This window comes from Arvicola amphibius, chromosome 15 (genome assembly GCF_903992535.2).
Source record: "Arvicola amphibius chromosome 15, mArvAmp1.2, whole genome shotgun sequence".
Lineage (NCBI taxonomy): Eukaryota > Metazoa > Chordata > Mammalia > Rodentia > Cricetidae > Arvicola > Arvicola amphibius.
The window spans coordinates 20,618,304-20,634,437 of record NC_052061.1 but is presented as its reverse complement, the minus strand read 5'-3'; the positions used below and the strand labels follow the sequence as shown (position 1 = coordinate 20,634,437).

Sequence of the window (16,134 nt, the reverse complement as noted above, 5' to 3'; positions counted from 1 at the left end):
CTACTCAACAGAAAACCTGAGAAGAATCTGGAACAATGCTGGATTAAAGGAGGAGAGATACCCTCTCCATCCCTGCAGTGAGCCGCATGATGTACAAGCTGATACATCCCTGTCCAGTGCACAGGAAGACTAGAAACGCCATGCTGCAAATGGACTAGACGCTAAAACTTTCTGCCTAGGTGAATTCAGAAAAAAACATCATCTCCTTCCACCACCCACCCACAAGAGAGCCACATCAAAGTGAGGTGACATTATTTTACTGGACATAATCATCGTTGGGGTTTTCTCCCAACCCACCCAGTCCTAAAGGAGTTTTCCAAGTTAAAATAATTTTTAAAAATGAGTAAAACACTCATTTTATAAGAAGTAACCTGGTGTAGGTAGATAGACCACACAGGCTTTACTAGGAATGACTCACACCTTAGAACTTTGTGGCTTTTGCACTTTATCAGATTTTTAGAGCTTTCCTTTGTGAAATGATGGTAACATGTACCCAACAATTGTGAAGTTTAAATAAAATATCTTAAGGCCTGGTCCTTTCCTTTCTTGACACAAAGTAGCTCCGGGTAAACCTGGCAAGCCTTTCTCTACTTTATAAGATGGATACATCTGTGGTGGCGTGGAAAGTTACCAGCTTTAAAAGATGGATCTTGAGTTCTTTTTGTCTTAATTTTATTTGAAAAGTCATTTGACCCTTCTGAGCAGAAATTGACTATTTTTTAATTAACACGGATCTTAGTCTTCTCCTATAAGTAACATGTATGTAGAAATGTACAATTTAAGGTAAAAATTCAAGTACAACATACTTATTAGCAATGGACATAGATGCATAAAAGCCACAGCCACGCGTGACACCCAGTTTCTATAGATGTTGTCTTCAGAAAGGCAAAGAACCATAGTGTTGACCTATGCTAGACTTATTAGAAGGGTTTCGTTTGCTCAGGTTCTTCGCTGCATTGTTGTTAAAAATGTCTTATAACAGAGCACACAAAATGTGGACACATAGATGACAGACAAGCTCGGTAGTATTAAACTAGGACGCTTCATTTTACACTTAAAATATTGCTCTAATTGATCCGTTTTCACCTTAGTTCTAGGTAATACATTAGTTCTCATTATCTATAGAATCCAATATTGTGCATATGCCCCAGACCTGACCAGTGTTATTTGCTGTTGATATCTAGAAAGCCACTCTTGGAAAAAACACAGTGTGGATCCTATCGTGTTTTAAATAACAATATTTTTACAGTGCTGGTAATCTTTTCCTGTTTGATAATGGTGCAGAAGACAAAGGGAGATGGATGGATTGTCCCATGCCCCTGATGGGATTCACATCAAGCATCCGCTTCAAATCATGTGACACCCCATCCAAATGCACAGATACATATGCATAAAATTATGCGCTTATCAGAGGAAAATAATTTTCAAAATCTAATTTATTCACTTACTCAGACCGTAAACCAAAAGAAGGAACAAAAATAGCAAGGAAAAGAGGAACCGTATACCAGGCAATAACAGGTTTCATTTCCTACCAGCAGAAGAAGGAACGCACACAAAGCCCACAGAGAGAATGAAGCCAATTCATTTTGATCCTGTAGCGACTCTTTGAAGCTTCCTTTTAACCTGGTCTCTTACATTTTCAGATGCCATGAAAGGTGATGTATGCAGGAGGCAGCACTTATGGGATTGGGGGATTTCATTTTCCCCACTGGGGTAAAGATTTGGATCTTACTTTTTCTGAGAGCATCTTTAAAGAACTCCTCAAGCTGTCTGGAGAGCGCTGGCTGGCGGAGCTGAGCAGCAGGTCGGCGTGGGTTGCTATGAGAGGCTGCAGCTGACTGATGTGGCTGAGCACCTCCTTTGCCTTGGCTGTGTTTTCAGGTGAATAGTAAATAAACTGGTATCCGGTGCTGCAACAACAAGGACAGCGGTCAAGCAAAGCACAGAAGCTATCAGCAGCTCTTACACCTGACGAGCGGGCCCCAATGAGCCCAATTCATTATTCTTACTAAAGAACAGTGTTAACAAGTTTACCACGTGCTGAGATTTTACATAAATGTAAGGCTAGATGATGTAAAGCCAGCTTGATCAAGCAGAAGAAAGATTTAATGTGATTCCGTATGTTAAGAATTACTATAAAATGACTGGCAACATAAATCACTAAGAAATATCAGGCCAAACAGTAGATTCTCAACCCCCACAATCAACTCCATCACAGTATAAATCCTGGCTTGCCGCTCACCGGACTGCCAGCCCCTTCGGCAGATTTTACATCCTCATTAGGGAAGAGGACCAGTTACCTAAGCAAATCTGTAAAATGGTTCAATTTAGAGACACTCACATGCAGAGACTAAAACAGTGCTTGGGAGGAAGGAAGCATCCAATAGATCACCTATATTTTTCTCTATGACATTGACAAGCACAGGACAGAAAAAAATGCCATGAACTCAAAAAATGGCGAGAAAATAAAGTCAACTCCAAGTGGCCAAATAGGCCATTCTATTTTAAAGAGAAAAAAATGAATCTAAAGCTCCGTTATCTCCACAGTTGTTCTAAAAATTTAGCTTAAAAACTGAAAACTGGTTATCAATTAGGAATCGTTGACTTCCATAATCAGTACATAGGAACTGCTGGGAGCCCGGTGGGAGGAGGGATTCTATGCAGCGAATGAGCTGGGAGCATGGAGCACTGTTTGCATCCCAGGATGGACAGCGATGGAAGTCAAGCTAGGGGCAGGAGAATGGAGAAGGAGGCGTTCACAGGTTTGGTGCAAACTTTTTACATCCTTTGTAACCAATATTCAAATGCCTTGCCTTTAAAATACATGGGAGTCTGTTTTGAGGACTTATGAAATATTTTCCTTACAGTTACTAGCTAAATTATTTAAATCTCCCTGATTCCGTTTTCATTTTTGAAAACTTAGAAATAGCTGAGAAAAAAAATACTATTTAGAAAGTAGTTTTTCTCTCTCTTTCTGGGTTCTTCGAAAAATTATTTAAAACTTTAATAAGATATTTTACCAGTATACAACATATTCCTCCCAGTTTATATACTTTTTGCAAAGCAGTTATGAGCAATGTTCTTGTACGTTTGAAATGATCGCATGACAGCACAAGAAAGTGATAGCAGACACAGCTTTGGGAAGCTAAGAGGTACACGGTAGTCTGAACAGCCCGGGGTTCATTCTGCTTCCTTTGGCTGTATTGCCTGGGAGGGACGCTGCAATGTTCAGCCCACCAGTCTTGGAGAAATGAAACGACTCCACATCTCTTTTGCAAAGAAAACAGTTGTGCAAAGATATGGCACGAAAATGAGGACAGTTCTTGCTATCGGACAGCGGAGGTTAGAGCACTCAGGACTCACTACATGCCACGCACAGAAAACAGTGTGCAGTGGGTTTCACGGTGGCTCCTTCCCTGACCTACTTTCCCGCTACAAACGTCTTCTTCCTGATCTTACGGGGACTGACAAGCTCCCCAATGGCTGAGTCCTCAGAAAGCTAAAGTGCCCAAGGCCAGATGCTCTTCCATCTTTCTGCTCACTTCTCTCCCAACACATCAGTTCTGACACTATTCTTCCTTTCATCCCTTCGCTGTGATGGCTGCCTCTCCCACCTCTTTGCTTTGCTGACACTTCACTCTGTTGTTTGTAGACATCATCCACTTTCCCTTTATTCTTACCTCATTTTGTGCCCAGAAAATGCTTAGAATTCTCCACCTGATTCTAACATACATGTTTCTAAGAAATCATTCTAAATACGTTTTTCTTATGCCTCAGATGCATGGAGCTCAGATGATAGCGGCCATAAGTGCACTGACAATGAGGACAGGGCTTCAGTATTTTTTTTAAGGATATAAAATTTCTTTGCAAAGTCAATAGACTTTGCTTCAGGGTGTTCTACACTGTAATATATCCTTGGGAGGTTTTAATGAGAGCGAATGACTATCATTAGAGACACCCACTGTCCTTGATTTGCCTCTGAGATCCCCCTGTGTACGTTTCTGTGTGTGTGTATATGTGTGTATGTGTCTGTGTCTGTATGTGTCTGTGTGTCTCTGTGTGTCTGTGTCTTTGTGTGCCTCCAGAATCGATACAGAAGCATAGACAGGCTCTTAGTTCTCACTGAGAAGAAAACCACGTGACTAATCCATAAGAATTCCCACCTCAGTCACTTGACTCTACCCTTCTGGCTTCACAGGGCTTCTCAACATGCTTCCTGAAATGGCTGCAGGTGCAGTCGCACCTCTTGGCTCCCCCCTTGGCTGCTCTTTATTTCCTGTAGGATGTGGTGCTTAGAGAAAAGAACTAGAAAAAATAGCATTCACTTTCTTTGTCTCCTGTGGGTTCACTTATGTAATTACACGATTTCCAAGATCTGTGCCAAAATTGGTCTGTTTTTCAAGCTAGTCTTCTTGGGGAAAATCAACAACAAAAACCAAAAACCCAAACCTTGCACCCATGGAAACTTTTGGCCTAAGTGTGAGTCCATCACTTATTCCTTCTCTGCCGACTGACACCGACGGAGGAGACAAAACAATAAAACGGTGTCAGCTCCTCTAGCCTTCCCACTGTGGATACGTCTGTCACTTCGGTGGCTCTTAGTAATTGTTGTAATTCTTAACTTCTTGACTGTGATCTCTTAGTCATGATGGCTGCTTTCATATACAAGTAGATGTAATAGGCTATCTTTATGATACGCAAATTGTATTTTGATAAGACTCTTCTTTAAAAACAAATGCTCAGGCACATTGTCTCAGTGGGTGGACCATCCCCATGTGGTCCTGACTTTCTTGCTCATATTCTCCCTCCTTCTGCTCTTCAGCTGGACCTTGGGAGCTCAGTCCAGTGCTCCTATGTGGGTCTCTGTCTCTATCTCCATCCGTCACTGGATAAAGGTTCTATGGTGATATTCAAGATAGTCATCAGTCTGACTACGGGACAAAGCCAGTTCAGGAACCCTCTCCTCCACTGCCCAGGGTCCTAGCTGGAGATATCCCCATGGACTCCTGGGAACCCCTCTCGAGCCAAGCCTCTTGCCAACCCCAAAATGGTTCCCTTAATTAAGTTATCTTCTTCCCTGCTCCCATATCCTTCCTTCCTCCATCTCAACCATCCCACTTCCCCAAGCTCTCCCCAACACTTCCCTTCTCCCTTTTCTCTCCCCCCTCCCTTCTCCCCATCCCATACCCACACCCATTCTCCCAACTTTTGCCTGGCCATCTTTCTACTTCCAATTTCCAGGAGGAACTATATATGTTTTTCTTTGGGTTCACCTTATTACTGATCTTCTCTAGGATGGCGAACTATAGGCTCAATGGAGCTCACCAAATCCAGCTGGACTGGGACTGAATGAGCATGGGATCAAATTGGACCCTCTGAATGTGGCTGACAGTTGAGGCAGACTGAGAAGCCAATGATAATGGCACTGGGATTTGTCTCTACTGCATGTACTGGCTTTTTAAGATCCTATTCTATTTGAATGCATACCTTCCTAAGCCTAGATGGAGGGGGGAGAGCCTTGGACTTCCCCAGGGCAGGGTACCCTGCCATCTCTTAGAACTGGAGAGAGAGAGGGAGAGGGTGACTGGGGGAGCAGGAGGGAAGTAGGAGGGGGGGGGGATGTGGAAATTTTGATTGTTATTATTTATAAAGCAATAAAAAAATAACCTGCTGAGAAAAAAAGATAAAAACAAATATTCTTAGCATCCATTACAGAACTGGTGATTACTATCAGAGATGAAGATACAGGAAAACAGAAGACACATTCATGAGCCATTTCATTTTTCCATGTTAAATCTAAAACAAAGAGGAAATCTAATAAAGCAAATAGTTTATACCATAAATTTAACTAAAATCCAAATAGCTTTTCCATTGGTAAAATAAGTAATAACTGGGCCTGTACTTTACATGTCTAGTACTACACTAATGTTTTCATGGGTTACCTTATTTTATTTCCACAGATCTTTAGGAAGAAATACTATTACATTATGTAAACATTGACAATAAAGGTGGGAGTGGCTTTGTGTTGGCCACACAAATAGTGGGTGTAATAGAATATGGATTTAGCTTAAACCTCCAGAATCATACAACCTGAACTTCTAATTAAGTTTGTCTATCTCCTGATCACTGAGTTGAGTCATTTTAAAGTTAAAAGAAATATAAAACAGAGTAACACAGGAAAGATGAACAATTTAATAATATCATGGCAGGCACAGACTGCAAAAATTTGAATTACATCTCTTATCTTCTAATTAAGAGTGTTCATTAGAGAAGGTTATGATTCCAGTTTATAAGAAAGATTAGTCTGAAGAAAGAATGTGGGAATTATCTGATGCTGAATTACAATCAACAAACATTTCATGACTGTTACTTGGTCAATGAATTGAGAAAAGCAAATGGTCAGATCTAGCAGCAGGGCTCATTGAATGTTATACCATGACTGGCCACTTGGGATTTAAAAAAAAAAAAAAAAAAAAGGAGAAGCAACCTCTTTTCAGGGTGAGGTGGGAGGTGGCTTTTTCCTAGAAAAATTTTCAAAGCTGAACTCTCAATTCTGAGTGTCACTAATACCCTGAGGGTGCCCACGGCTTGCTCACTAAGCATTTCACTTCAGTCCTGATGTTCACATCACAGTACACAGATTTTCCCCACCTAAGGAGCCACAGTCAGTAGTATTTCCATTTTTTCAAGGTTTTATGCTTGCTAGAAGTCGAGTGGACACACATACCCACATGCACACATGAATACACAAAATCATTCTGCACCTAGTAAAACAAAGACCAACTATTTTAAAGGAAAAAGGTTTCTGCTCCAATCAGCGAGCTTGCTAGCCTCTCCACTGTATTCACCAATGGGTGCAGATTTGTGGCCTATGAAATGGTTTATGTATGTACGTTATGCATAATTCCATGCTTTCTTCCTTGCTATATCTGGATTCTCACCTCACAACTTAAAAAGCTCATAGAACCCAGACAAATTCCCACTCCTTCCTTGACACCATTAAAATTGATCCTCTTTCTTTCCACCTGTGCTGATCTCACAATTGAAGCCATCTTTGTGTTCTGGAAGCTTATGACAAGAGAATTTTTCAGGAAATCACATTTAATAGATTTTGATACAATAATAAGTCATCTCAGTTTAGGTAAGCATATGTTCCCCCATGACATAAATTTTATGCATACATTTTAAAGTTAGTATTTCATTACCATTTACGAAATGAAATTGTTTCTAGATTATTAAATACATTTTTGGGGGTGGGGGTTCCAAGACAGGGTTTCTCTGTAGCTTTGGAGTCTGTCCTGGAACTAGCTTTTGTAGACCAGGCTGGCCTTGAACTTACAGAGCGCCACCGGCCTCCGCCTTCCAAGTGCTGGAATTAAAGGTGTGCACCACCACCACCCGGCCACCATTAAATACATTTTTATGTGTGTATGTGAAAGCCTGCTTGTCATATGTGTATCATACACGTGTCTGGTTCCCATGGAAGTCAGAAAGGGAGCCACCCTATGTGGTTTTGACAACTAAACATGTCTCCTCTGTAAGAGCATCAGAAGTTCTTCTTCAGCCCCTCTGTAGATAATTTTGTTTAATCTGGAAAATACTGTTTTAGATATGGTAAATTATTTTCTTCTGCTGCCTTTGAAATGATGAAGGCCAAGTGTAGAGATTACTGAATAGTTAAATATTCTGGAAATCTCTGTGCTTAGCATGAGCACAGACGTTCTTTACTGCTTGCATTCAGCTTTCGTGCATACATATGTACATATGAACATATTCAAATCTAGAATCTTTGCAATTTTTATGTTAAACTTTTATGTTAAATTAAGACATTGAGTTATTTTATATTGAGTATTTTATAACCATTTAAATTATCTTTTCGAGTAAACTGTGACTTGTTTACTTAATAAGCCAGTTCTCAAAAATGTAAGAATTTTATTTATGCTTTCCAGTAGTTCAGCTGCAGCGACAAGTTGGGTAAATCAGGAGGAATCAGCCATATATCTACATTGCAAATGAGGCCTAAGGATGAATGGTGTTTTGAAAACTCACAATTCAAAGTCTTCATGTTTTGTTATTTTTACACAGTGCTATTTTGACAAATGTAGTATCAAAACTTCAAGAGCTATTTACATATTATCCTTTACAAATGTATAAGTCTTTTATTTCAGCGATTTCATGTCTTAAAACTTTGAACTGTCATGTGGTACTTCCTGACTAACAGAACACACTTGGTCACCCAAGCACGGTAGGTATTGGAGCGCATCCCCAGCTTAGAAATGTCGAATGGAAACGTGCATGGGGGTGATACTAATTGTCAGCCATTACGTTGGCTAGCTTTCACAAACACTTTTACCCCTCTTCCTTCAGGATACGTAAATGTTTATTCCTTTCTTAGAGAGACGGGTGTGACAGCGCTTTTACAACGCACGCCACGCAGCTGCTGTCTAGGCCTGCAAGACATGGATGGTCCGCAAGTGCGAAAGACGTTTTTTACAAGTGCGTGTTTCTGATCCTGATTTCACCAAATGTCCTCTTCACTGTTACTTCTTCGTTCAGTTGCGTCAGTCACTCCTGGGAGAACGACTGGCTTTGTCGGAAATCTTTTTCTCCATCTCGTCCCTCCACCGTTATCCTTGTTAGTGCACTAAACACCTGTCAAACAGGTTCCTGGGAATTTGGAGTACGTCAGATAACATAGTCCGTGCTTTCAGATCCAGCTCTGCCTAGAAGGATGCTTACACTGAAGGCTCAGAGCGGATGTCCTAGCTACAGACTCAGACCGGGCTTCCACTCAGTGCCCGACCTTACGGGACGATCAGAGGCAGTGAGTGCGGATACCATGCTGGTTCTCTGCGGAGGGCGCTGTGTAAGAGAGGGATGAAGTAGGAGAGAGAAAACTGAAAAGAAGGCACAAGAAAGTTACACACGAGAGAGAATCCTCTATGGGTCCCGTGTCAAAGGTACTCCAGCATACTTGTGTGTTGAATGCTTGATCCCAACTTGTAGTCTTGTTACGGAAAGTTCTAGAAATGTCTGGCAGGGAAAGTATGACAAAACGTGAGGGCATGAATGTGGTGGGTATACCAGGTCTCCATATGTTCCCTTCAGTCTGCTTCCTGAACATCTCCTCCTTACCACAAGCTCTGAAGCAAGGGAGCCAAATACACGGACTGAAATCTGTGAACTCATGAGCCACAATAAAATAAAAATAACCTCACATCTTTATAAGTTGTTTATATCAGGATCCCTAACTCAGAAAACTGCCTAACACACTCCTCCTTTGAAGTTTTGCTTTCCATGATTTCAACAATCTATGGTGGACCATAGGATAAATGGAAAATTATGAAAATAAATAATTTATATAATTTTAAAGTTATATTAATTTCTTAGTAGTGAGATGGAATCTTGGACTTTCCTGTTCTGCTTGCCAATGCCCTGTCCCATCCCTCTGTGCAGAGAATCTCCTACTCAGTCTCAGTCCCTCAGTAGCTCTCCTGGACATCAGCTCCACTGTCAGGATTCCTTAGAGCCTGTGATCAAGCCAACTTTATTGTACTGAATAACAATCCCAATAATCAGAAATTGTGCTACTGGTTATCTTATTACAATATATTATTAGAGTTCTATTTTATTAGTAGTCATTATTAATCTTCTATTCCATGGTTATAAGTTCAGCTTTATCACGGGTGTATGCGTACAAATGAAGAAGTGACATAAAATGATCTGGATCTAGCTGAGCTTTAAGGTATTCTCCATGGGTGTGAGGATGCAGTCCCTGAGGACAAGGTGACACTAATGTATAATGTGCACCCCAGGTTTTAATCTTCAAGTAAGAAGTGACTAAATTTGTTTAAAATTATTAAATCACAAAATTATATTTGCCTTATAGAAATGTCATCCCAGACAAAATGAACCAAATGGTTGGATCGGTGCCATCCGAGAAGCAAGGAGAGTGACTAATCTCTGCCAGGGGATCACCTAGAAGACAGTGCTCTGTGGGTCAGGATTATCTTCACCCATAATTCATTAGTGAAATGGAAGACTTACACAAGAGTTAGGAAGCAGAACTGACATGCAGACTTCTCTTTTATTAAAATGAAGCAAAAGGAAAAACGGGTGCCAAGAATTAGCTGACCCTAAGGGGAACATCTGAGTGGATGTTAGTACTGTCTCAGGGATTTTCGGTTGGTTGGTTGGTTGTGCTTGCTGTAAGACAAGGAACCCTCAGGAGATGCAAGTGTGAGAGTCAGTGGAGAGGGGAGTGATTTGATAGGGACACCTTGAGGGCACAAGTGAAGTAGAGCTACCTATGGGTGGTTTCACACACATGCACACGCACACACACATGCACACACATGCATGAATGCATATACACATACATACATGCCCATACACACACACATGCACACACACACACACATGCACACAAACATAGAGACACACATGCACGTGCGCGCGCGGGCGCGCGCATGTGCGCGTGCACACACACACACACACACAAACAGACACACCTTACAATCAATCATTCCTTCCAAATCTGAATGTAACATGAAGAGAGTGTCTGAAGTCCATTGTTGAGATTTAGCTGTAAACTGAGTATTTGTGTAAATCAATGCTTTTTCAAAAGGCAATATAATAGCATCTCTTAAATTTATGCATCTTTTATGTAATAATTTAGAAATAAGAACATAAATTTCCAGAGATATAGGAATAAGGATATATTTTAGAGTGTAAGTGATTATGAAAACAATTAGATGCACTTTAAGTCTGTGGAATATTTATTAATCACCCTAAGTCCAATCAATAAAGTCCAAGTCAGATTGTAGAGTGTATAAAATGTGGACCTGGAGAGATAGCTCAGTTGGTGAAGTGCCTGCTGTGTTCAAATCCCCAACACCTATGTAAGAATTGTATGTGTGAGAATGTGTGTGCGTGTGCATGCGCGTGCGCGTGTAGCCTTGGTGCAGACATCAACGGCTTCATTGCATAGACAGTCCAGGCAAATTAGTGAGCTCCAGCTTTAGTGAGATATTTTATCTGATAAAATGAGGTTGAAAACAATTGAGGAAGATACATAGTGTCCATTCCCAGTCTCTGTACCTATGTGCACTAACATACAAATCACATACATACATGGAAATACACAAAAGAGTGAAATTTAAACATGAATTGAGGAATTGCTAAATTATTTTGATGAATATAAAATATTTATGTTTTATATAACAATATCTAACATTGATAACGTTATACCATATACAAGGGACAATTACAAGTATTATCAAAATTCCAAAAAGCATCATGGTTAATAATCCCAATTTCCACTTTACAACTGAGAAAGCTAATGTATACTAATGTGAGGTAATTTAATTAATGTCACAAAGGCAATTAAATGAGTTAGAATTCAAACTTAAGCAGGGGTTGGTGCCTAAGAACTATCTACAGACTGAAATTTTCTGCTTGCCCAATAATAACGGACAGAAAAGTTAAATAGAATTCCAAAAAAATACTCAATCACATTGCATCTGATGACCTGAATCTGTGAGGACATTGACTACTATATTGACATGGTTTTAAGACATCTAAAATTATTTAGTGGCATATACTTAACTGGAAAGAAGTCAAGTCATTTAGGACCTCAACTATATGTTCCTTTAGTTTTGGAATATGTATCCTACCAGCAAATATAATAGACAGATAAAACAGGGATTTTTACGAAGAAAAAAATAATATTTAAAATTCATTTAGGGCACATGAAATTAGTGAAAACACGTCTGATCCCATGTGCCACCTTCCACCTGTGCTCGGCAAGTCCTGTCCTTCTGTCTGCATATATTCCCAAGCCATGACAGGACTACTTGATTAAATGCATCTGCCTATCCCGAGCTGTGGATACAAGATAAAGTCCCGCCCTTCAGAGACACTTGGTATCGTGTATAAGGCTGTGAACAGGGGAGCACCCTTCGAGCAGAAAAGTTACATGTGCAGCTGTGGCAGAAAGAGTTTTGCTTTTGCTAAAAGAGAAATTGAACTTCGAGCTAAAAGTACCAATGAGAACCAACTCACAAGAAGAAAATAGACCTTTAAGGAGTCAAATTATAATCAGCACAAAAATTAATTTGCTGTCTCCTTCAAAATGACATCTTTTCAGCGACTGGATTCAGTTCAAAAGGAAAAGAAGAGGAACTGTCAAAGGCTTTTCACTTGGCCCTACATTCACTGCACCTATTTGATTTCATGAAAACACTTACGAGTAAGTTCTTAATGGAATATGTTCTTTCTGAAAGCAGAAACAAAAGCTGCACTTGAAAATGAATGATATGAATTTGAGCTATTGGTCCAGAGACTGATCTTTTAAAACAAATTAGTGAGGGTATATTGGACACAAGTCCCAAAGAAACAAAAATGCATATGTGCCTTTTATTAAGGGGAGCATTCACACATCAACAACTCAAGTATTGCACATACCCTCCTAATAAGACTCAGGGAACCTTCTGGAAGATGGATAAAAGATGGTAAGAGCCAGAGGCTGGGGAGGACCTGAGCAACAACATCTTCTGGGGAGAATGGAACTGATGCATGAACTTGGGTAAGCAGCGATGACACACAAGCACCCACCCATACCTGCGCAGCTGTGACTACTGATGGCTAAGAGAGGAGGAAATTCCACTATTAGATAACGCTGTACTGTATCAAGTTGATGTCCAGGAAGATAAATAAAGATAAAATAACCCAACGGCAGGGGTAGTTTCTCCAAACCATGGCTGAAAATGCCCATCTTTACCCGTGTATCAAAATAAAGAAGACCAAGAAGAGGTCCATCACTTAAGGTGATTATCTGCCTTACAAATTTCAACCTAAACTTCTAGTTATTCGCTTTACATAGTGAGATATACTTCTTGCATTTTCTTTTACTGAAAACACAGCATCTGTTGACAAAAAGGCCTCAGGATCATATTGGGATGGTGTGACAGTTCTTTTGATGTTATATTTGCTCAGGCTGGCTCTCAAAGAGTAGCCCTAAAGCATTTTCTGTTATGTGTTGCCTCAGCAAGCCATATTTGATCCATAGTTTTCCCTGGAGCATAGTACTTTTTGACTGACTTACATTTTTTGATTTAAGTTCAATGATAATCATTTTTGCTACATTTTATAAATAAAACAGCAGCAATGGGATATTTAACACATGAATATTCCAAGGAAATCAGTGTTAAAAAGCACTGGACATATCTTTTCACTAAATTTTACCTTAAATCTAATCCTTCAGTTATTCCCTTATGTGCAATATCCCAGTGAGAAGTGATTAGTGAAGACTTCATGCATAAGTATGTCTTCAAACATAAATATGTCTCAGGGTTCAATGATGAGCATTTGTCCTTGCCAATTCCATACCATAGTTAGTTATGGTAATTGCAGAGTTACGTCTAACATCTCACATACTGAAAATTTGCATTCAACTAGATTCTGGATAGCCTATATCCAGAAGTTTTGAATCTTGTAATTATATCATTATTCTCTTTAAAGCATAGTTGGTTGAAAAATGAACAGAACAAAATTAATAAGCCAATAAGAAATTTCTAGTTCCAGACAGGCTAGTGGAAATAGCAACTATTTAGCTTCTGCATATCACAATAGACCACTCCACACAAAATGTGATAATTCTAATAACTCTAAGGGGGCAGAAGGGGAAAGGCAGAGTGGTTTGGGGGGGGGGGTGTCAGGATATAGAAGATGAAATGATAATGAATGTTTGTGTTAATCTCTTCCACTTCTAGATGCTGGTTTTTTTTTCAGTTTCAGAGAAAGAATCTGAGCAGAAAAAAGCTGACTTCAACAACCAAAAGAACAAACTAACACTAAAAGAAAGTGAAGAACTGGTGAAATTGGTAGCCCGGTGAATCTTGCATCTTTGAGTCACATCCACCCATTTTGGAGATGAATGCACAAGCCAGTACCTTCTACCAGAGGCAGGCACAGAAGGAGCTCAATGAGGAACAGCTCTCCTCAGTAGGACTTTGGGCAGAAAACTGCCTGCCACTCACACATCAGTAAACACAGAGCACCCCTTCTTCATTGGACATTGTAGTTTAAACTGACTTCCAACTCGCTGCAGAGCCTACTGCTAGAACTCTGACTGTTACTACCTAAATAACAAGAAAATAGAGGCACTTTCTAAAACAGAAATGTCTGGAAGCAGAGCATAGCTACCAAGTAGAATCCTGGGGACAGGAGGAGAAAGAAACCTTGGGACAAGAGGAGAAGCCTGGGGATAGGAGAAGCCTGGGGAAAGGGGGAGAAGCCTGGGGATGGGAGGATAAGCCTGGAGACAGAGGGAAAAGTCTGAGGACAGGAGGAGAAGCCTGGAGACAGGAGGAGAAACCTTGGGACAGGGAGAGAAGCCTGGGGACAGCAGGAGAAGCCTGGGGACAGCAGGAGAAGCCTGGGGACAAGGAGAGAAGCCTGGGGACAAGGGGATAAGCCTGGGGACAGGAGGAGAATCCTGGAGTTTGAAGAGAAGCCTGGGGACAGGGGGAGAAGCTTAAGTACAGGAGAAGAAGCCTGGGGACCAGGGGAGAAGCCTGGGGACAAGACAGTACTTGGTTGTGATTCCAGTGGTTGGAACACTATGCTCCCCATGTGATAATTACATACACACAAGTCCATCCCTAATGAATCGTAAACAATTTTTTTTTAAAAAAAATGTGAACAAAGAATACAACTGAGATCACAGTATTATGTAAAATTTGGTATTTTTAAGAAGAAGAGAAGAAGGAGGAGGAGGAGGAGGAGGAGGAGGAAGAAGAAGAAGAAGAAGAAGAAGAAGAAGAAGAAGAAGAAGAAGAAGAAGAAGAAGAAGAAGAAATTTGTATTGGAAATGCCATGATTCAATTCTGGAATACTTTCTTCAGAAACATCTGGGTGGCTGTGGGACAATGGTCTTGTACCCTGTCACTTGTATTGTTTTAATAAAAGGCTGATTGGTCAGTAGCCAGGCAGGAAATATAGTTGGGCCAGCCAGACAGGAGGTAGAGGCAGGGCCATAAGAACAGAGAATTCTGGGAAGAGGACTGACTCAGTCTGTCGTCATTACTTAGACACAGAGGAGGCAAGATGAGAATGTCTCACTGATTAACAAGTACCAAGCCACGTGGCTAACACAGACAAGAATTATGGGTTAGTGTGAAGTGTAAGAGTTAGTTAATAAGAAAGGCTGAGCTAATAGGTCAACAAGTTTATAATTAATATAGCTTCTGTGTGTTTTGTTGGGACTGAACAGCTACAGGACCAGGTGAGACAGAAACCTCTGTCAACAAATGGCACCAATATGGACAACCACATCCACATAAAACCTGAGAGAGCTTGGAGAGTTATTCTAGACAAAAAAGAACAGAGTTAAGCATGGCTTTTTGGTAGCAGCATTTTCTAGGGTGGGCTCTGTTTGCTAGAGGAAAGCACATCTCATTTAAGAGAGGCTTCCTGACTCAGCTTTAGCTGCAAAGGCCTTGCAGCTCTTTTTAAAGGGTCCTATCACCAAACACTTAAATGGTTTTTATGAATAGCCAAGAGCATGCTTCGTGGTGGTGGCAGCGACCTTGAAACTCCATAGACTTGTGTCAATAAACATGGCTCCCATCAGTACCTCTGACATAAAGCTAGCCTCTCAAAAACTAAAAGATGGAGTGTATCCAACCATCAAAGCCACAGCTTTAATCCTAGCTATATCGTTTAGCAAACTAAAGACTCGTGTGATCAGAAAAACAGAGATATACAGTAAAGATAGCTTCAAACAAACAAAGAAACCCAAAACTTTTAAAGGACTTACAGTGTGTTTAAAAATATATGTAGGCTTGGGAGAAAAGTTCGTTAAAAAAAAGAAAGAAAAGAAAAGAAAGAGAGAAGGTGGGTGTGGTGCTTTAATCCCAGCACTTGGGAGGCAGAGACAAGCAGATCTCTGTGAGTTCAGGGACAGCCTGGTCTACAGAGTGAGTTCCAGGAAGCCAAAGATACACAAAAAACCCTGCCTCAAAAAACGAGAAACTAAAAAGAATAAGAAAAAATAGAGTTCAAAATAAAGTCACATAAAGATGGAAAAATACATAGAGTCTAAATACTTATGATATTGTGTTGTCTTTGAAT

The 16,134-nt window shown here is 40.4% G+C and overlaps 1 protein-coding gene across 2 annotated transcripts in view; it reads right to left on the bottom strand.

Moving 5' to 3' along the window:
* The window catches only part of Inpp4b (inositol polyphosphate-4-phosphatase type II B), a 400,041-nt gene that overhangs the window by 129,272 nt on the left and 254,635 nt on the right, over window positions 1–16,134 (bottom strand). For both annotated transcript variants that reach the window (XM_038312818.1, XM_038312820.1), the window contains exon 14: window positions 1,733–1,910. In XM_038312818.1, the coding sequence (XP_038168746.1) occupies window positions 1,733–1,910 (178 nt within the window). The remainder of the gene's footprint in view (window positions 1–1,732; window positions 1,911–16,134) is intronic.